At 38.3% G+C, this 20717-nt stretch overlaps 2 protein-coding genes across 4 annotated transcripts; one reads left to right on the plus strand and one right to left on the minus strand.

The window, feature by feature from the left end:
* The first annotated feature begins 963 nt into the window (after positions 1-963).
* lypd6 (LY6/PLAUR domain containing 6) lies at positions 964-8821 on the plus strand. Its single transcript, XM_028571686.1, has 5 exons — positions 964-1039; positions 7415-7576; positions 7949-8047; positions 8282-8412; positions 8499-8821. The coding sequence occupies exons 2-5, from the start codon at positions 7456-7458 to the stop codon at positions 8664-8666; spliced, it is 519 nt and encodes a 172-aa protein (XP_028427487.1). The 5' UTR covers positions 964-1039; positions 7415-7455; the 3' UTR covers positions 8667-8821.
* Positions 8822-11056: 2235 nt separating this feature from the next.
* Positions 11057-16505, minus strand: mmadhca (metabolism of cobalamin associated Da). 3 transcript variants are annotated; one of them, XM_028571670.1, is made up of 9 exons: positions 16419-16505; positions 15982-16013; positions 15401-15442; positions 14956-15097; positions 14467-14684; positions 13793-13898; positions 13459-13577; positions 13283-13369; positions 11057-11740 (listed from the first exon to the last, which is right to left on the minus strand). In XM_028571670.1, the coding sequence occupies exons 3-9, from the start codon at positions 15410-15412 to the stop codon at positions 11522-11524; spliced, it is 903 nt and encodes a 300-aa protein (XP_028427471.1). In that variant the 5' UTR covers positions 15413-15442; positions 15982-16013; positions 16419-16505; the 3' UTR covers positions 11057-11521. The 3 variants fall into 3 exon arrangements, with proteins under 3 accessions (XP_028427471.1, XP_028427473.1, XP_028427472.1); XM_028571672.1 differs by having other exon boundaries at positions 15969-16013; XM_028571671.1 differs by having other exon boundaries at positions 15955-16013.
* Positions 16506-20717: the final 4212 nt, after the last annotated feature.

Here is a 20717-nt window from a genome sequence, read left to right on the forward strand (position 1 = left end):
AGACCCTGATTTTAGCCTTAATTAAGTTGATGTTTGTTAAACATGTATTGGTTAAACTTTATCCTCTTGTTTTAAGTAACACCACTTTCTGTTGTTAGTGTACCTCACCTCATTCAATGATCTGTTCTATCTTACTCACTCAGATGTATATAATGGTCTGTGTCTGTTCTTTTTTGTTGAAAACTCAACTCAATAAATCATATTTAAAAAATCTGGTTGCATCACTCAATGTTGTGTGTTGTAGAAGCAAACTTAAAATCTAAAAAGGTGGGAAAATGCCCGCTGTGAGTGTTAGGCCTATATCATAGGCTATATTATGTTTGTGGTATAGGCTTTATTAATTATTAAAACAATATGATTGTATTTTTAATGTGTATTATTTGCTAATGTCTGGGCCCCTTTACACAAGCTTTAAATAGCTTAACACATGTCCCATTTCACATATCTACATATTGTCTTATGATTGTACTTGTCTTTTAACTTTTGTGAAGGTCAGGAACCTGAAGGATAGTTAGCCTAATACTGTTGCATTAACATCAATGTGTAAGAAGAATATTAATGTTACAGCTGGTAGAAGTGGAGCTATTTCTAAGCCTAGCGGTGGATAGTTTAATCTAAAAAGATGTTTTAAACAGTGATCACGTTTAAAAGTATCAATGCGCCAAGTAACATCAGATAAATGTAGTTGAATAAGAAGTACAATATTTGCCTCTGTAATGTAGTGAAGTAGAAATATAAACTAGCAAAAGGGAAACAATTAAACTCAGGTATGCCTATTCAAAAAAACGACTTTGCTACATGACACCACTGGATTAGCCTATAAAGACAAGGTCAGTTCACTTCTTACTGATGGAATCCACAAAAAGTGTAGAAAATGTAAGCGGTATTCCTGATCCAGCTGCAGTGTTGCTGATGGGAGTAGTAATGACGTGCCAGTGACGTTGCAGCACCCTCCTCTCTCAGGTCGGAACAGCACAGTAGTTTCTGATTTTCATCTGCGCTGCCAGTCTCCTGCGGGCTTATCGAGGAAATAAAGCCGGTGAGTTGGATTATAAAGTTCCATAGAATGGCTATGTAAGCATATTAAGTCAGTGTTAATACGTTAGTAAATGTCACGCTTCGGTGTAATTAAGCGCGCTATTTTAAGACGAATCAAGGATATTATGTTTGGAATCCACTTATGAATTGATCGTAGGATTCAATTATGTTTGCATATTTCTGAGAGTAATTATTAGGTTTAATAATCGTCATGTATGGATATAACATTACATCATTAGTGTGAACATTTCAAATGCAGTTTAATTGTACTGTTTAATAGCGCTCGGGTAGTCACATAAGCTTTATTAATTATTTAGGCAGATTTAATTTATGTGTAGAATAGTAGAGATTTGGAGCGCAGTTTGAGTAGGCATCTTTAATCACATGAACGTTGACACGAGTGCATAGAGTGTATTTTTCTATAATTAGTGCCATATAAATGTAGTCTACTTTGTATATGTAGCCTACAGTATATTTGCACTGTGCATTGATTGTGAAGTTGTTCATTAGGACTTTGTGTCACAGACTTATTTATAATGAGTAGATGTAACTAAGTCTTGTAAGACACATTTTTAAGAATCTTGTACTCGATTTCCATTTTGTTCTACTTTATACTTTGTCTCCCCTACAATTCAGAGGAAAATATTGTACATTTTCCACTACATTTACTCGACAACAAGCTACTTGTTACTTTGCAGATTCAGATTTTACATAAAACACGTGCACCATATAGAATATGATGCAGTGTCATTGATTCAACTACCCAGCAGCATAAAAATACTTTTTGTACAGTAGCCTTATCTCCAACTACATCAAAATACTGCTTACACTGTAACACTAATAGCCTATAGTATACAATAATATAACACTAAGAGGACATTCTGCTGCATAATTAGCAGTTTTGATAACTTTTACTTCAGTGCATACATTCAGGACTATCATTTGTTGCAGAGTATTTTTACATTGTAGTATTGCTACTACAGGCTGTGTATTTGTGTGTATGTTGGGAGGCTGGACTTCACTAATTAACACTTTAACCATAGGTCTGAAGAAATCTTGGGTTAGGGTTAGTTACACTGTACTTTGGTGTTTCAGTCAACAGTGAAGTGTTAAACAGCTTAAGACAGGAGAATTCAGCAACACTTACTGTCATTTCTCTGGTGCAGTCATGTATCTCTGACTGCATTGTATAAGTGGAAAAACATGAGGAGTTGTATCACAGAAGTTAAGCCCCTGCCATATGTGTCTGGTCGATAGAACAGAGCTGCTGATCGGCTGAACTTCAAAGGCAACCCTGGTGGCCTAAATCTTGTATTCTTTTGACACGCATGACCAACATGGTGCAATTATACTTCATCAAAGGAATAAAATAGTTCACATTTGTCATTTTGTTTTATCATCTAGATCACTTTTTAGCGATCTTTGCTCTGTTGGTAGGGTCTAACCAAAGCTACCAATGTATTTTACCCTACAGTTATGTGATGAGTTTGAACAACTGCAGAGGCCTCAGGGTATTTTAAAGCATTTATCTGGTCCTCTGTGTGGTCCATCAGTAAATCTGCCTTTATCTATTCCATATATATATTCCTAACACCCTACCTTCTAAGTTGTAAACATGTGTTTCTGCACATTTAAATGGTTTCCATTTCTAAGTGAGACAAAATGCACACAAGGGCAACTGATGTCTAATAAACGTATTCCCCAAATATTCCCGTATACGAGCAATTAACACAAATAACACCACAGCATCCATGGCAAAAAGAGTCAAGAATTAGAAAAAGAGGACTTACCCAGTAATATTTACAATGTTTTGGGTCATTCATGTGTGTTTCAGTCATAAATATGATATCTCTGACAGCACTGAGGCAGCATAGCATTGCCTGAGGACTGAAGGTGTGAAGTAATTAGTTCACAGTTTGTCTCAATGTTACCTGAACAGTCTTTCCTTGGAAATACCTTTATTTTTTTTTCAGTTCTCTGAACTTCTGATGACTGATTCATAGCATTGAACTTGGCAGATAAGCCTATAACTTATCTCTGGTATGAAGAGGTTACAGGCAGGGTCATGAGTCAAACAGCAGTTTAAATCAAATTCTTGTTTTGTTTTTGACTTGTTTTCTGGATAAAAGAACAAAATATGACATTGAGATGGCTGCATCAATACCAAACCGAAACTACAGTTTTGAGCGACTTTTTAGATACTATTGCAGTAGTGTCTGCAAAATACCGTCAATGTGTCAGCCACACTCATCACTTTTACACTCACAATCTGCAAACTTTATCCCCCGTTGTCAGGGGTGACAGAGAGATTTAAAACCTGCTCTCCTTCAGATTCTTTCAGTCCTGCTAACCAAAGGAGTTGGCCGGTGCCGATTGAACCCTGAGTGATATAAACCCTCTCCATCCCTCTCCAGTTGTAACAGGGAGCTATTGTACCTAATAATCCCGCACTCCAAATTTACTACAGGCAAGACCCGGCATCTCTCAGACAGCTCAAAGTTGGAGAGCTAATCTCAAGTTTTCCTTTCAGCATACAGAATATCATTATGGGCTATACAGTAGCACTGGTGCTCTGAGGAGCTTAATGAATGCAAGCCCATGGACTGGAATACTTCTCTGAATACCGTATCATGTATTTTACGTTTCCAAAACTCAACTTCTGTAGTGCAAGGTAGATAAAAAAAATTTAATTCTTTAAAAATTAAAATTATATTAATAAATTTAATAATAAAATTAAATTAATAAATTAATTCCAACAAGTGACACAAACATCAACTTACTTTCAATGAGCAAAAAAAAAAAAGTTATTATACATGTATTAATTAATTCCCCTCAGGTGCTGGGTTTTTTATTTTCTTGATAAGTTGATTCATTATTTGATCTATAAAATGTCTGAAGAATGTGAAAAAATGCAAATCCCAAGTTTCCAAAGCCAAAGTTGAATTGAAATGTCTTGTTTTTCGGCCCAAACCACAGTATTGTATCACAAAACACTAAGAAACCAGCATCTCTTCATTTTTGCTTCAAAAAATATTAATATGAATTGACTAACTGATTAATCGCTTCGGCTCTAGATACTATCAAGCTGTCTTCCTGAATATACAGTGGTTTTCTGTGTTCATCATAGCCTTTGATACCAGAATTTAGAGTATGCTGTGTGCAGCACATACAGTATGGTTATTCTGTCTGCAGCAAAGACATGGATGTGTGGTCCATCAGTAAATCTGCCTTTATCTATTCCATATATATATTCCTAACACCCTACCTTCTAAGTTGTAAACATGTGTTTCTGCACATTTAAATGGTTTCCATTTCTAAGTGAGACAAAATGCACACAAGGGCAACTGATGTCTAATAAACGTATTCCCCAAATATTCCCGTATACGAGCAATTAACACAAATAACACCACAGCATCCATGGCAAAAAGAGTCAAGAATTAGAAAAAGAGGACTTACCCAGTAATATTTACAATGTTTTGGGTCATTCATGTGTGTTTCAGTCATAAATATGATATCTCTGACAGCACTGAGGCAGCATAGCATTGCCTGAGGACTGAAGGTGTGAAGTAATTAGTTCACAGTTTGTCTCAATGTTACCTGAACAGTCTTTCCTTGGAAATACCTTTTTTTTTTCAGTTCTCTGAACTTCTGATGACTGATTCATAGCATTGAACTTGGCAGATAAGCCTATAACTTATCTCTGGTATGAAGAGGTTACAGGCAGGGTCATGAGTCAAACAGCAGTTTAAATCAAATTCTTGTTTTGTTTTTGACTTGTTTTCTGGATAAAAGAACAAAATATGACATTGAGATGGCTGCATCAATACCAAACCGAAACTACAGTTTTGAGCGACTTTTTAGATACTATTGCAGTAGTGTCTGCAAAATACCGTCAATGTGTCAGCCACACTCATCACTTTTACACTCACAATCTGCAAACTTTATCCCCCGTTGTCAGGGGTGACAGAGAGATTTAAAACCTGCTCTCCTTCAGATTCTTTCAGTCCTGCTAACCAAAGGAGTTGGCCGGTGCCGATTGAACCCTGAGTGATATAAACCCTCTCCATCCCTCTCCAGTTGTAACAGGGAGCTATTGTACCTAATCCCCGCACTCCAAATTTACTACAGGCAAGACCCGGCATCTCTCAGACAGCTCAAAGTTGGAGAGCTAATCTCAAGTTTTCCTTTCAGCATACAGAATATCATTATGGGCTATACAGTAGCACTGGTGCTCTGAGGAGCTTAATGAATGCAAGCCCATGGACTGGAATACTTCTCTGAATACCGTATCATGTATTTTACGTTTCCAAAACTCAACTTCTGTAGTGCAAGGTAGATAAAAAAAATGTAATTCTTTAAAAATTAAAATTATATTAATAAATTTAATAATAAAATTAAATTAATAAATTAATTCCAACAAGTGACACAAACATCAACTTACTTTCAATGAGCAAAAAAAAAAAAAGTTATTATACATGTATTAATTAATTCCCCTCAGGTGCTGGGTTTTTTATTTTCTTGATAAGTTGATTCATTATTTGATCTATAAAATGTCTGAAGAATGTGAAAAAATGCAAATCCCAAGTTTCCAAAGCCGAAGTTGAATTGAAATGTCTTGTTTTTCGGCCCAAACCACAGTATTGTATCACAAAACACTAAGAAACCAGCATCTCTTCATTTTTGCTTCAAAAAATATTAATATGAATTGACTAACTGATTAATCGCTTCGGCTCTAGATACTATCAAGCTGTCTTCCTGAATATACAGTGGTTTTCTGTGTTCATCATAGCCTTTGATACCAGAATTTAGAGTATGCTGTGTGCAGCACATACAGTATGGTTATTCTGTCTGCAGCAAAGACATGGATCAACGTTATTGGGGCATGTATAATGCTAAGAAAACAAGTATTTACAACCACACAGCCAGCACAACGCCTGAGGACAAAACATAAAATGGAGTCAGAGGCATCTGAACTTGCTGATCTTACGCTACTGATCTCAATTCAGAGGCAAAACCAGGTCATCTGGTATTTAATTCATTGATTGACGTCTCAGTGAATCTAGGAAGAGCATTTTTTTATAGAGAGAGTTCTGCCTGGACTGTGACTGAATACTATTAGATGTCATCAATGAATATAAAATATAACATAGCCTGTGTATGTCTAATAATCTGTTAATAATAATGAAAAGAGTTGCTGAAGCGTGTACCAAAGCAAATTTATATTACATTCCAATTGTACAATCAATAACAGACACTTTTTTTTTTCTTGCATACAAAAAAATACTGCTTTAAATCTTTATAAATCAAGGGCACTCTATTGTCTATCTATAGTACATTGTACTATTGTCTCTCAGACTATGTGAATTATTTCTCATATGTTAACAAAGCATTCACATATTTGCGAACAGGAATGCCACCTCTTAAAGTGTATTTGATCTGCCGGCGTTGAAATGATACTTGATACCGTTTGAAGTAATAAGCTGTCGGATGTTCTGAATGTGTTTCAAACCTTTAGGCTATGGAGAGATGTTTATGTTAGGGAGGTAGTCTTTACACAGTGCATGTTTGTCACTGACTTGTCAAATCCTTCTTTGGAGTCTGGAATTAAAAACAAATTGTTTCCTGCTGAATAAAGATGGGCATAGTTGCACCTGATTTGTGATGTTTCAAAGGATTACTATGGCAGCTTAGAGGATATTTCTTGAATCCCTCAACAAAGTCAGTCTCAGAATAAAGGATGTGGGCATTTTATTAATGGAGCAGTGAATCTGTTTGGCTAAGTAACAGATTTGGACGTAAAGAAGGTCTAGAATAGGACGATTTTTCTTTAGCAGACCTGCTGTTGTGATCTCCAGTTTAAAAGGAGTCAGAGTAAAAGATAATTAACATGCTGACTCGGTTTTACCAATAAATGACCCATTGCATGACAGAAAAACCCATCTGGCAAGCAAGGACTAATGGCTAAATTCCCAGAGGGCAAAAAGGTCTTGTAATTGAAACATAACTCACATTTGTGTCAGAAGTGACAGTGTTAATAATAGTTATAATAGATGTCTTTCTGTTATTTGCCTGTAGACTGGCAGGGTTCCTTTTGACATTTAAATAATAAAGTGGCTCACAGCATGAGCAGCACGCACAGCTGATCACTTCTATAGACTAATTCCTTCTATTATTAGATGTTGGCTTCACCTTTCTCTCAAGAAGACATTTGTTTTCATATTCTCCATTCACCGCAACTACGAAATTATGACAAAAGCACATCATTTTTTTTAAATGTTTTTTTTAGTTATATTTATTATTATACTGTTCCTGAGGATGTATTTGAAGCCACCTCTGTGATGTATTTCAGCTGCTCATGGTCCCTTCTCTCCCATAGTTTGCCTAAAACAGAAAAGTGCATGAAGGAACTTTAGGATAATGATGGAGGCCTGGCTAACAGTGGCCTGGGTCCTGCTAATGACCAACATTGCTGATTGGCTGAAAACTGTCCAGTCACGGGACTTCACCATGACGGACATCATCCTGCTGCATCCCTCAAGTAGGAGCATGATATTACTATGTGCATCATGGGTGTTTTGAATGTAAAACATTTGTTCAAATCTGCCTCCAGCGAGACAAAACATTTGGGAACTGAAAGTGATAAAGATGTGTGTGTGCGTGCGCACAATACTTTTCACTCATTATTAAAGGCTATTTAAATTTCTTTTGCACATATTTTAGCAAGCAAACACATATAGTGAGCAGTTTCTAGTGAGCTTATGTTTTGTAACACACACGTAAATATACTCATTTCAGAAAGGCTTGAAAATGTTCAATGAAGACATCACAAATATTTAAAATCAAAGCCTGAATGTCTCTATCAGACATCATGAACTCAGAGTACTGAAGTGTATGTGTCTGTTCTCCACAGCTACACCTCATCCTGGTGGCTTTAAGTGCTTCACGTGTGAAGACGCTGCAGATAACTATGAGTGTAATCGCTGGGCACCGGATGTTTACTGTCCAAAAGGTACATCAGCGCTTTCTCATTTACTTCTATGTGTGCATAGTGGGATTAACAGAATGGAATTTTGGGACATCAAACTCTACAATTTTTCTAAAATATGAAGGAGAGTGTAATCTGAATATATGATATTTTAGAGGGGTTCGATTTTCTAAATCCACATCACTATGTTCTGATGCTGTCTGAGTGACACTGAGGTAGTAAAATAATCCTCAAATAAAGGCATGTCATGTCTTCCAGATGCCAGATACTGTCACACACTCCACATGATGGATAACCATGGCGACAGTGTGTCTGTGACAAAGCGCTGTGCGACGCTGAAGGACTGTCTGTTTACTGGTTGTGCTGATGTCACCGATAATGGCTATCAGGTATGTGGATTAAGATTAAGCTGCATTAACAACCGTATACCGATGTTGCAAAAAAATATATTAGAATATTTTACGCAATCCGTCAGATGTGCTCATCCTGCTGTGAGGGGAACATCTGTAACATGTTGGCGCCAAGGAATGCGAGCAACGCCATCTTCTCCTCGACTTCTCCCCTGGCCAGCTCGAGCAGAGGATTTCTTCCTGCAAAGCTGAGCTACATCATCATCGGCATCTTTACAGCTGGACATGTTTGATAGGGAAGTTGCATCTGTGAGACATATGCATATCAGACCCAACTTTATAAAGGACACTTTTTGTGAAACTGAAAAATTTGCTAAAAGGTGAAGAACAATAATAAATGTATTTCCTAATCTCATGGTATTTTTTTACAACCCTGGTATATTTAGCATCTGGGATTCATGTTTATTTTATTTTATAGGATGTTTGAATGAATAAAAGACTGAAAATCTGTGTCCAGGACTGTCACTACTGCACCATGTTTCCTTCCTCCTCTCAATTTTACGATTTGTTGAAGCTTTTTTGTTAATTTATTTACGCTATTTTTTAAGTTGTATTAATGTGACTGTGTTGTTTAACAATGTCAATGTGTATTTTTTTAGGTTTTGTCAATATTAAATTGCTTGTAATTCAATTAAATTGTTTTTTGGATGTTACAGGAGTACACACAAAATGGAGACTGATGTTACATGTTATAACTGCACTCAACTGTTTGGCAGTGGGGACCCAAGGGGTGACCTAGCCACCCTGGAATCTGATGGCCCCCTACCAGAATCAGAAGGGGATAGGTAGTTGGCTCGTTAGGATGGATTAAATAGGGCCTTCTGCATGCAGGCCCCCAAGACTAAACCTCTGTATGAAGAGACATTTCTTGTTGTAAAGCTGATCAAAATGTCCACAAAGAGAAAAGAAATGACTACAAACGATAATTTGAGTGTGTATACATAGTAGAATCTATACAGGCTAGATTGATAGTTTGACAAAATAGAGCTGAAGCTTGTGAGTTTTAGCTCTATTTTGTCAATCAAGTCTGGTATGTCCTAAAACAATGTCCCTTTTAAGAGCATTGTGGCTCAGTGTGGTCCCAGAAGGAAAGTTGAGGGTCCCATTTATGGCTGTGGCCTTTTCTGTGTGGAATTTGCATGTTCTCCCAGTGTTGACTGGGTTTTCTCCAGGTGCTCCCGTTTCCTCCCACATTCCATGCAATCGGAAACTCTTAATCACTCACAACTCTGCATTTGATTCTTGATGTGAACTGCAGTAAAATTAAAACCAAATGGTTGTCTTTTTTTTATCAATTATTATCAGAGGTAGAATAGGAGTCAAAGAACATTTGTCAAGTTGAAGGTAAATGAGTCAGCCTGTCTGCAGTAAATCTAATCAACCACTAGATGGCAACAAAATAACTATCACCATATCTGCATACTCTAGTCACATCATAACACTACATTGTGACATACACAATCTCAATTTACAGGCACGACAGGCACCCAACACACAAACTGGGTAGGACATACTACAGTCACTGGTTTAGTGGTTACAGATTGTATAAAATCCTCATCGAGGCAAATGTCTTACTGGATATTTTGCAAAATCAAAAATGTATTTCTGTACATCTTGTAAAAATTTGTCGCTTAACATTACATTTGTTTCCGGCTGAAAATCCAGACTAATCAGTTGTGCCTTGCTGCACCCAGCAGTCAAATTACAACATTTAATTAAAATTAAAACATTCAACCAAAGTACAATTCTCCCCTGAAGAGAACAATTGGTCATTTGTTGACATCCATTTTCTACAAACATTAATTAGTTAGAGTATAGTGATACATTATCTTTGCATTGTATAAAATAAGACACTTTGATAGAGAAACATGTGGGTCTATAGCCTCAACACACTGGCTATTTAAACAGTGAACAGTGATGCCCATATAACGTCAGAGAAAAGTACATTTTATTTATATAGCCCAATATCATATATTTGCCTGTGTTAGATACACAAGTTGCAAGGGTTTAGATGAGGCATTTGGTAAAACCACCTCTTGACTGGGTCTGATCTGTGTGTGTGCTGGGCAAATTAAATGCCTGGCTTCATTGTCAGAATATTTTTGTTGCGTTTATGTCTTTTTTTCTTTCAGTATCTCAAAGTATAGTTAGATTGTTTTTGAATCTACAAACTATTTTATTTTGTTGCATTTCAGTATTGGTAACTTCATTATGAAAATTAGATTTCAATTACAGTAATACGGTTATCCGTACCAGACTCGTATGTACGAGGAATGGGGTTGTAAATTTGGGAAACATTTCTGTGAAGGAGCACACACTCATAGCTACAGGTGATAGTGTCACTGCAGCCTGATGAAGTCAATTCATTTGTTCAGCAGTTCTGACTGCCTCAACTGAAAAAGTATTCATATTTCTTTGGATAATGTGCTACAGTAAGAAGAGAAAAAACAAGACCGTTAGTATAAAAAGTCATTGTCCTGATATACAGGGTTTCCATTTAAAATCTATGGTTCTGGGGCGGCCCCATGTTGGCTGAGTCCTGCAGCGGCGCGGGTCGAATCCGACCTGCTGCCCTTTGCTGCGTGTCATCCCCCATCTCTCTCCCCCTTTCATGTCTATCCACTGTCACTTGTAATAAAGGGAAAAAGCCCCAAAAATGAATCTTAAAATAAAAAAAATCTATGGTTCTAAAAACCAATATCGTTAATAAAAGCAAGGTGATGTCATCCTCAAGTGTTAACATTGTCTACCAACTTTTCAAACAGCAGATATTACATGTTGAAATGTCTTTTATTTGTAGTCAGAACCCTTGCCACTGCATTGTGTGTGTGTGTGTGTGTGTGTGTGTGTTTCTCCCTGGATGCAGTGCAGGGTAAGCTGGGTTGGTTTCCTGTCAGTCAGGCACAGCATGGAGGTCTACATTAGAGTCTCAGTCCAGTCCTTGTTACAGTAAGACAAACTTTGCACAACCTTTCACTGATACAACCATGTGCCAACACTACCATATACCATATATACGTTCCAAGCTTCTTCAAACCATAAATAGAGGCCTTGTTTAGATTGAGTTCTGTGGAATATTTAGAAAAGCCTATTCGTCATCAGCAAGTACATTTGAAAGTCCTTGTAGTCTTGCGATAGCTGCACTGTGAGTGGGTGCATTGGTGAAAACAGTCCCCACAAACAAAGGCGTTCCTCTCAGGATGTGGCGAATAACTGTGCAGGAGCCTGACACTTCGATGTGGAAGCCCAAATCTCTTAGTTCCTCCTCTGTCTGCAGTTTGGTTTGACTTGATGGAGATGCAAAGAACTGTTGGGACACATAAGGTGATGGTGATGTAATGGACAGCATTATACTGGGGTTTTCTAATAATCTGCCCCCTCATGTATCTAAATAAGGATGACAAAAAATAGAAATACTCCTAAAGTATAAAGAAATAGGTATGGGTATCGAGAACCGGTACTAAACTGGTACCACTTCCGGACTAGTCAGTACTGAAAATGATACCCATCCCTATTCAGAAAGTATTCAGACCCTTGAAGCCTTATGCTAAAATCGTTTAACTTAATTTTTTCACTCATCTATCTTAGGGCTAGGTGGTATATCGACTTTTTAAGGTATATCAATATATTTTTCAAATGAGCTTTGGGATGAGACAATACTGTTTATATTGATATAGTCTGATTTTGTGTTACAAAGCCATGCCTGTGTTTGAATCTCTCCTCTCACACTCTCCGGGAAACCCCACTCCCACTTGCTCACAGGCTCTCCTGCAAGATGGAGGAAGACACAGAGCCACATTTGCCTACAGTTTTGATTGTTCAGGGTTCATACACATTTTAGCCAATACTTTTCGGCAAATTTCCATGACTATGTGTTCCTGAAAATGTCAGTCGACGTTATACAATAAGAACACAAATCTGCGTTAAAGTTTACCCTCCGAGGTTTAACTATAAAATGAATGACAATTTATGTGGTTCAGAGTGGGATTCATAATATTGCTCCCCGAATAGAATGTTGAGGTTAAGATGATGTGAAAATACATTTATTAATGACATATTATTATGCTGTGTTAAAAAAAAAACTTTTCCAAAACTTTCTGGGTCTTTTTATGTTTCCAAAACCTTTCCAGGCCTGGAATTTCCATTTTTCAAATTCCATAACTTTTCCAGGTTTTTTCAAAACATATGAACCCTGATTGTTATTTGCATGGCTGCATATTTTATTAAAGCAAGAGAGAAAAACCTGTATAACGTTATGCCACCACAACTAAAAAAAGAAAAAAACAGTAGTTGCTGTATGTAAAGTTAACTTCAGTTCTATGAGTAAAAGCGAGTGAGACGGACCCTAGATGCGGGCGAGAGATGTGACCAGACCAGATCATGCCACGCAGTGACGATACAGACATTTCATTCACACACAACTCGTGCTGGACCAGTTCATATGAGCAGCTGTCACTCTGTTAGTAGAGAATCCAGTCTGCAGTGTAGTTTATCTTCACTAATAAACCAGAGAATTGTACAGTAAGTGTTTAAGTACAGTATGTGTTGCAGCTGCATATTTTCAAACTGGGAAGGAAACTCTGTCTTTGCATTTAATTTTAATTAGTCTGTTTTCATAAAAGTCCTCTCACATGTGACTTACAACTGAACATTTAGCCCACTATGTAGAAAATATCGAGATGTATATCCTGTCTCGCCATTTAGCCGAAAAACACAGAGAAGCGATTTTTGGTCAATATCGCCCAGCCCTAATCCATCTACACTCAATACTCCATAATAAAAAATGCCTAAAATTCCCTGGTTTTCACTGTTAATACAATAAATCACTACTATAAACAACATAACTTACAGGTGCTCCTGTTGTTGGGTCAATAAAGTCTGCCCAGTAGCCTGCAGTCCACAGAGCGAAGCACATTTCCTTTGCTCCACTTACAAACTGCAGTCAGGAGAAAACACACTCAGCAGCTGTTCTTAACATTATGTCATATCTCCAAACTTATAACAATAAAATATCACAGGACTCACTTTGTGGAGCAGCTGGTCTCTGTCCTGGTCTACTGCCTCCTCCCTCTGACTGTTACTCTGTGTGACCGTCACAACTGTGATGGATGTGGTGGGCGCTGCGGGGAACATGAGCTCAAGATCTGACACACACACACACACACACACACACACACACACACACACACACACACACACACACACACACACACACACACACACACACACACACACACAGACACACACACACACACACACACACACACACACACACACACACACGTTACGTCATGTTATGTTATAACTGTATAACACAACACTGTAAACGATGACTTAAAGTTAATTAACCATCCCTTACCTTTCCTTAACAGCTCAGGGCAGGAATTTATGGAGCAGTCTGCGTCCGTCTGATTAAAGTACTGCTCAGCTTTGTGGACTCTTGTGTCTATAGTACCGATGTTTCCCTGATGAACAAACACACAAAGAAATATACATTGATGAAGCAGCTTTGAGGCTGGAAATTTTATTCTGACTGATAATATGAATACCTTTGTGAATTATACCCGAGATAAAAATGTGGATACATGCAGCGTACAAAGCTGTTTTGGAGATTGTTTTGAATAGTTTGTGTCATGGGTCATAATTGATAAAATTGAAAAGTGTCTGTACTGAGCAGCATACCACTCCAGTGATTGACTTATGCAGCTGTTTCACTAGTGGCATAACATCAACCACTTTTGATCTCAGCGCTACTGATTGATAATGTGCTAACTGTCAATCAATTGAATAACCTATCCAAACGAAATAGCGTTACATGGCTAAAAAAGTATTGGTGTACATGTAATGTAACACCCATGTTTATTCTTAGAGAATGTTAACTCTTCCCAGATTTCAAAAACCCACAAATAAAAAATAAAAAATAAAACACACATAACAAAAAACAGAAACATAACCTTACTGTCCTCTTTGGTAGTTACAGCCCTGCCGAAAGTAAAAAAATATATAAAATACTTGAAATATTGAAATACTTACTTGGAACTCATTAACAAACTGGGCCAGTATGAACTGGTGTCTCTCTATGCAGCTTGGGGCCGTCAGTACATCAGGAACCGTCCTGTGAACTGGAGTCTTCTTTTGGTCCTCCATGCCCTCCAGGTGGCAGTCAAACCCAACGTTACCCGGTAACTGAAATCGCTGGTCCTGAGGTCCGAATGGTCCCATGTTCTCATCAGGCCACACAGTCCTGGGGCCTGGAGGGGGGCGTGACAAAGAAATCTGAATGTGTGTGTTTGCTCTTTCATGTTTGTCTTTGCTTTATCTTCCCTCACTTCCATCATCTTGTCTCTCTCTACATGTTGTTTTGGAAACACAATCAACAGACTGGAGCAAGTACAAACAGACAGCAAACTAAAACCATCATCATAACCTCCCTTCAGATCTAGATCACAACCTTTTGTAAACTGTAGACTATGGTCACATTTACCAGTAACTGGTGGCTAATTCATTTACTACTTGACTCACCTGAGTCTCTGGGTGATACAGCTATGTAAGGCTCATCCGAGCTTGCAGCAGAGAAGGTTCTGGTTCTGCAGACACGGAGAGCACCTAATGCTTGATGGCCAGTGGTCTTATATAGGACCAACCTGCCTCGACCACACAGCACCTACATACAGTAGAAACAAAGGCAAACTAAGAAAGTCACACAGCTTACTACAAGTGGCATACAATTTGGGAAATGTTGAAGAAAAAGTGAAAAGATAGAAGACATAATGCTTTATGCACTGAACAAATAAACTAAATACCACGTCAGAGGCTGAATATTAGTTGTTTTTTTTAAATCCGAAGACATTTTGTATTCTGTGTGTAATTTGTATGAAAAGCAATATCCTGGAAAATTGCCTTATTTGTACATGTTTGGCAGACAATCGGATACAGTACAGGGGTTACAAGTTGTTATGTCACTCACACTAGTGGACATTGTGGTTGGTCTCCTGCTTTTAACTTCAATCTGTTGGATAAAAACAGCAACAATTGGTACAACAGAGGACACCCTGAACTGTGTGTAGTAGGCTAGCTAACTTAGTTGTCTAGCCAGTTAGCTAGCTAGTTAACATATGCTAGCTGACATGATGTAACTTTTTGATTGCATGCATCATTCAAGGGGGAGCAAAAGCATCAAGGGTCCAGTCTATCAAACACTTGCATCAAAAGCGGTAAACTTGTAACGGATATAAATCGTCACAAAATGTGACACATTCAACACATGGATGTATGGTTCAACACAAACAAAACAGCTAACTAGCTAGCTAGCTACATTGACGGCTAGCTACCGTTACTACCGTTAGCGGTGTGTTTGCTAGCCCGTCAGCTGATATTCTATTTTGACACTCCCTTTTCAGACAGTATTGTATACTTCCTAACTAGATATGACCTTGCAAAAAAAACTCCTGACAACGTGCACAATGCACGTGTTAATTTTCTTTATAAAAAAGGTAAATATACATCTGTTAATGGGATTACATTATGAAAAGTACATGTTGTTCTTGCCTGTCAACTTGCACGTCCGCCGTCCTGTGCTCCTGTGCAACAGAAAAACAACAACGGAAAGTGACGAGGGACAAACAACTTGTACGGTTTGCGTAACGGTTACATCAACAGACATTTTAGCGTATGTGATGTAACCTATGGTTGTAACGGTGATAATGGTGCTTTTAAAAAATGGCTTCAGCACCATTATCTGCCAGAAATTGCTATATTGAGACAATATTCATATTATAATAATACAGCCTTTCTCCTTAGTGCTGAAAATATATATCAGGCCGTGTTTTCCATGACTTGCCACAAGATGGTAGCAAATTAACAGATAACACAACCACGGATTTGATTACAACAGGCTACTGCCCCTGTTTTGCAGTGTGCCCTTAAAGTAGTTAGTGTTTATGACTTTGAATTTGTTGTGTAAAGTTTTCATTATGTTGACTTACCTTTCATGTTATTTGTTCTCTAGCTTGCTTTAAAATACAACATAATGCTGTTCAGATAGCTTGTAAAAAGAGTTAGGCTTATATTAAGACTTACTTTCTATGTGTAGAGGAAACAGCAGCTAATCAATACTAGGTGTGACAGGCTGATTGCTCAGGTGCATTGATAAGGCTGATGATGTCACAGGCCTGAACTATTTGATAGAATATCTATCAACACCCAATGCTCTCAAGGTCATGTAAACAACTTCAGAGGACAGCTCCCTGTGTAAATTATAACAACCAGGGCAGGGAAAGTGCATTCATAGCACTTACACTTAAGTTTGTATAGAACTCCCTTTAATACAATTTAACTTTACCTTGGCTGAGCTTTAAATAGTATCCAGAATCAAAGTCTAAGTGTGTTTGTACTGGACAATTCCCAGGTGGGAAAGTGTGAAAAAATGGTAGGCTACACATGCTCAGCAAATTCCTCTCCCTTGATCAATAAAGTTAAAAACTAGAATAGAGGAATTGTCCTGGCAAGAACATTGTTTTCTGCTGTCAGAGTCGTGAAGGACAGCTAGTAAATTAGACTACATTGTGCTGGCGTAGACATCTCTTTAGCTGACTTGGACAAACTGATTGACACTTTCTCTGAACTGACAGGATATGCAGTGAGAGTTTACCCTGGGACCAACATGCTTCACTCACTGGGGGCTGCTCCAGCAACGTCTTGTGTGTGCACGTGTGTGTGTGTGTCACGCAGGGGCTCCATCTAGGGTGGATGCTGCATGGCTGTTACAAATGATCCTGTGGGAGACTCGTTTACAGCCTGTGAGGACAGACACACAGTTACCAAATGAATTCTTCACCTCAGGCTCTCAGTGTTATTTGGATGTGAAAAGCAATGAATGAATCAAGAGGAGTTGAGTCTGGTGTAAATTCAATATTCTGTGTTTCAGTGAGATAATATGCAGCTTCACTGACATTAAAGCTGCAGCTTATGGTTTTTTGAATCATTGGTGAACATGTTCATTGTGTTTAAAATGAATCCATTGGTCAGTAAAAAAAAAAATAATTTACAAAAATGTAAATAGGCAAATGACAATTAACAATTAACTGTATTTTTCAGTCTCTGTGGCTGTGTGAAACAGGCCAGTATCAGTCTCAAATTGTTTCTATGAAACTTTCCCTGGGCAGCAGTGACTGGTTCGCGAGTGGAATTCCTAAGTGCAGCTAAGCCTTAAGACCTCCAGACAAAGCCATGAGTCAGTCGAGGTCTTTTTATTGCTGTGTTGTCAGGCCACATCAGCTTGTCTGGGATCAGCACTTTTCTACCATTTCCTCCAATGTCAAATAAACACATTTCCATCTCACATTTTGAGCTACCTGCCTGTGTCAGCACATTAACGGTGCTCACTCATATAGTGAGAGCCATTGAAGGTCTACAGTATTTCACATCTCCTTGGCATGTGAGGATGACAAACCTATTAGGATTGCAGAGTTACAGGTTTTGGTCATGTTTCCCACCCCCTCCACCTGACTGCGCTGAATTTAAAACCAGGCAACCCGACAAAATAAGGCATTAAATCCTGTATATCTTCAGGCTGCGGCCCAGTCCTCCATTTCAGCCCTTACTTTGTTCTTCGCCACAACTAGAAACTTAGACCCTATGGCACTATGGTCTTTCCTAAAGTCTCCTGGCTGTAGGTTCATATTTATGTGGTGGGGAGTTAAATATTTTAACATAGTTATAAATATATACTGGGAGGGAAAACTAAGGACAACTAAGCAGAGGAAAATTAGGGACAGACCACCTGGGGACTTGCACCCTAGGATATGAAAACCAAATTCTAATAAGGACAAAATTCTAAAAAGGTTCAAAACTGATGAGACAGTAGATAAAACAGAACAAGTGTTTTTATTAACAAAAATGATTTAAAAGACAACTGCGACAATACTAAAAAAAACTCTAATACATAATATTTCATTATATATGAAATATATATTTCATTCATTACATACTAAACTCAAAACAGTGGGCTGGGGCTTCAGTGGGGGCAGACTACAGGTAAGGACTAAGGACTACCAGTGTCTACTTGCATGCAATGGGAGCGAGGTTCCAACCTGGTGCCTAGCCACCCACCTGATGACACCCAGGCCACGCCAAAAAGCAAGGGAACAAAAGAAAAACACTCCTGAAACAAAGAATAAAAAATTAACAGAAACCAACAACCCCAATTAGCAACTAAACAATTAAAAAAAATATACAAACAAAATATATTCAAGAGTAAACAAACTTAAAGAAATGAAAAGGCAAACCTAACAAAACAAAGTAAAATAGAAAAGCAACAGGTGAACCTAAAACACAAAAGGCACATGTTAGTTGGAGGGACAACTTTAAATCACCAACAAAGAATAAAAATGGGTCACCCTACTCATCACCTTCAGCAGGCAACCACCACCAGGGACCAACAAAAGACTAAACTGAGCCAGCTGAGGGCTTTTATACTGCACCTGGGCAGGGGGAGGAGCTAATGGAGGAGTTTTACTGGACTACTGGTGTTGTGTTCACAACACCTCACTGTGGTTCACTACATTTAGCATATAGACATGAGAGAGTTATCAATCATCTCTTCTAACCCTCAAGAAAGCAAACAATTGTCAGTATGTATTTTAAGCTATGGTTCCAAGAAATATATTTTATGTGAACCAATTACATTCTTAATCATTTAAACAGCCAGACAGGTTAACACATGTCTACAGAGTCTTAGCCACTGCGGAGCATCACTATCTGGCCCCCAACTTCCTGCTAACACCACAGTGAATGTTTTTTAGCTGACTGAATATATTAAGTGTCTCTGTATCTGGGTAAACGGTAAAAACATATATAAACTGATTTAATTGTTGGGGGTAATCTTTTAATTATTAAACCCAACATCCATTTTCTTTCTTGTGGTGTCTTCCCTGTTTGACCTAACTTTGTGAGCATGGTCACAGTGGGCATTCATGTAAAATGCATGAACAGCCCCTCCTGAAACATGCATAATTATATGAATACAGAATAACAGCTCATACACAGCACTACCTCATTAGAGACCGTAAACCCCAGGCTTGCACACAGAAAATAATTGCAGAGTTCAGCACTACCGACAACACTCACAGCGTTTTGGAATCCATTTTTAGGAAGAAGCACCAGGTGCAAGTATGATAATATTTCAAGAAAGTCGCACAGAGGGTTAATCAAGCAAGTGCAATAAACCACGGCAGAGATGATTTCTTTGTTTAATTCAACATGAGGGCTGATTAATGTTGCCAAAACACCATGGTGACCTCACATGATATACAGCCATGCTAGCAGCTCCGTGAGTCTCCACATAGGCAAAGCAGTGCTTAGAGCCACCAGCATGCTAACATGCTGATGTTTAGCAGGTAAAATTGAATTCAATCATTTTCATAATTGCGAATAACCTATTTGAAGAACATTTAAAACATTTAACGGGTCTTGTGCTCCGCAAAGTGATTGCCACCTAATCAGTCCAACTTGGCTTCTTCACTCTCCAGTGAGCTTTGTCTTGTCCCTTTGTGCTCCAGAAACTTCCAGTGATGCACTATGAGCTTAACTTGGTAGTTTCAACTGTGACAGGTATTGTCAGAAATAACAGAATATTACTGTAGGTGCTTGCACCTGATGCTCATTTGTTGAAGTCTGTTCCAAAACGCTCTGAGCGCTGTCAGTGCTGCTGAACTGTGCAATTAGGCTTTTTCCCATTTGTAAGCCTGGGGGCTGCAGTCACTAATGAGGTAGCAGTTGGTGTGTGTCTGCTGTTGCACCGTGCGCATAAAATTATGTATATGTATAGAGGGCCCCGGGCTATAGCTGCACATCCAGCACCAACCGATGCTCGACTAGTGACTGGTGGTAGTTTAAGGCCAATTCTGATGGTAAAGCCCAGAGAGCCCTGATCGCTGTTTGCTAAGTTGTACTTTGTTCTGACGTCATACCTGCAAACAGCTCCTTAATGCAGAAAAGGGTTCATTAAAATTCAGACCAGTAGTAATTATGAGGAAGATAATTACTACACAGTTTGCATATGAGAACACTCAAGCATGTGGCACCCTGATCATTTAGGCCATTTTACATATCATGAATGCAAGCCTACAGAGCAAAGGCTCACACAGTGCTCTAATGGTATTCTAGTTCAAATGATATTGCCAAACAGTTTCTTCTCTCGTCAGGCTGAAAAGATGAACGTAGCCGTTATAAATAGAAATATGGTTGTATTTCTGACCATCCTGATAAGAGATTGTGCTGGATGC

This window comes from Perca flavescens, chromosome 24 (assembly GCF_004354835.1).
Source record: "Perca flavescens isolate YP-PL-M2 chromosome 24, PFLA_1.0, whole genome shotgun sequence".
NCBI lineage: Eukaryota > Metazoa > Chordata > Actinopteri > Perciformes > Percidae > Perca > Perca flavescens.

Bases quoted from the DNA above. Each gene is read 5' to 3' on its own strand.
- lypd6 (XM_028571686.1), top strand. From the start codon at position 7,456: ATGATGGAGGCCTGGCTAACAGTGGCCTGGGTCCTGCTAATGACCAAC. The intron at 8,048-8,281 runs GTACATCAGCGC...CATGTCTTCCAG, and splicing joins GGATGTTTACTGTCCAAAAG to ATGCCAGATACTGTCACACA. The intron at 8,413-8,498 runs GTATGTGGATTA...GCAATCCGTCAG, and splicing joins TCACCGATAATGGCTATCAG to ATGTGCTCATCCTGCTGTGA.
- mmadhca (XM_028571670.1), bottom strand. The intron at 13,899-14,466 runs GTAAGTATTTCA...TTTGTTCATCAG, and splicing joins AGTTTGTTAATGAGTTCCAA to GGAAACATCGGTACTATAGA. The intron at 13,578-13,792 runs GTAAGGGATGGT...TGTGTGTGTCAG, and splicing joins CCCTGAGCTGTTAAGGAAAG to ATCTTGAGCTCATGTTCCCC.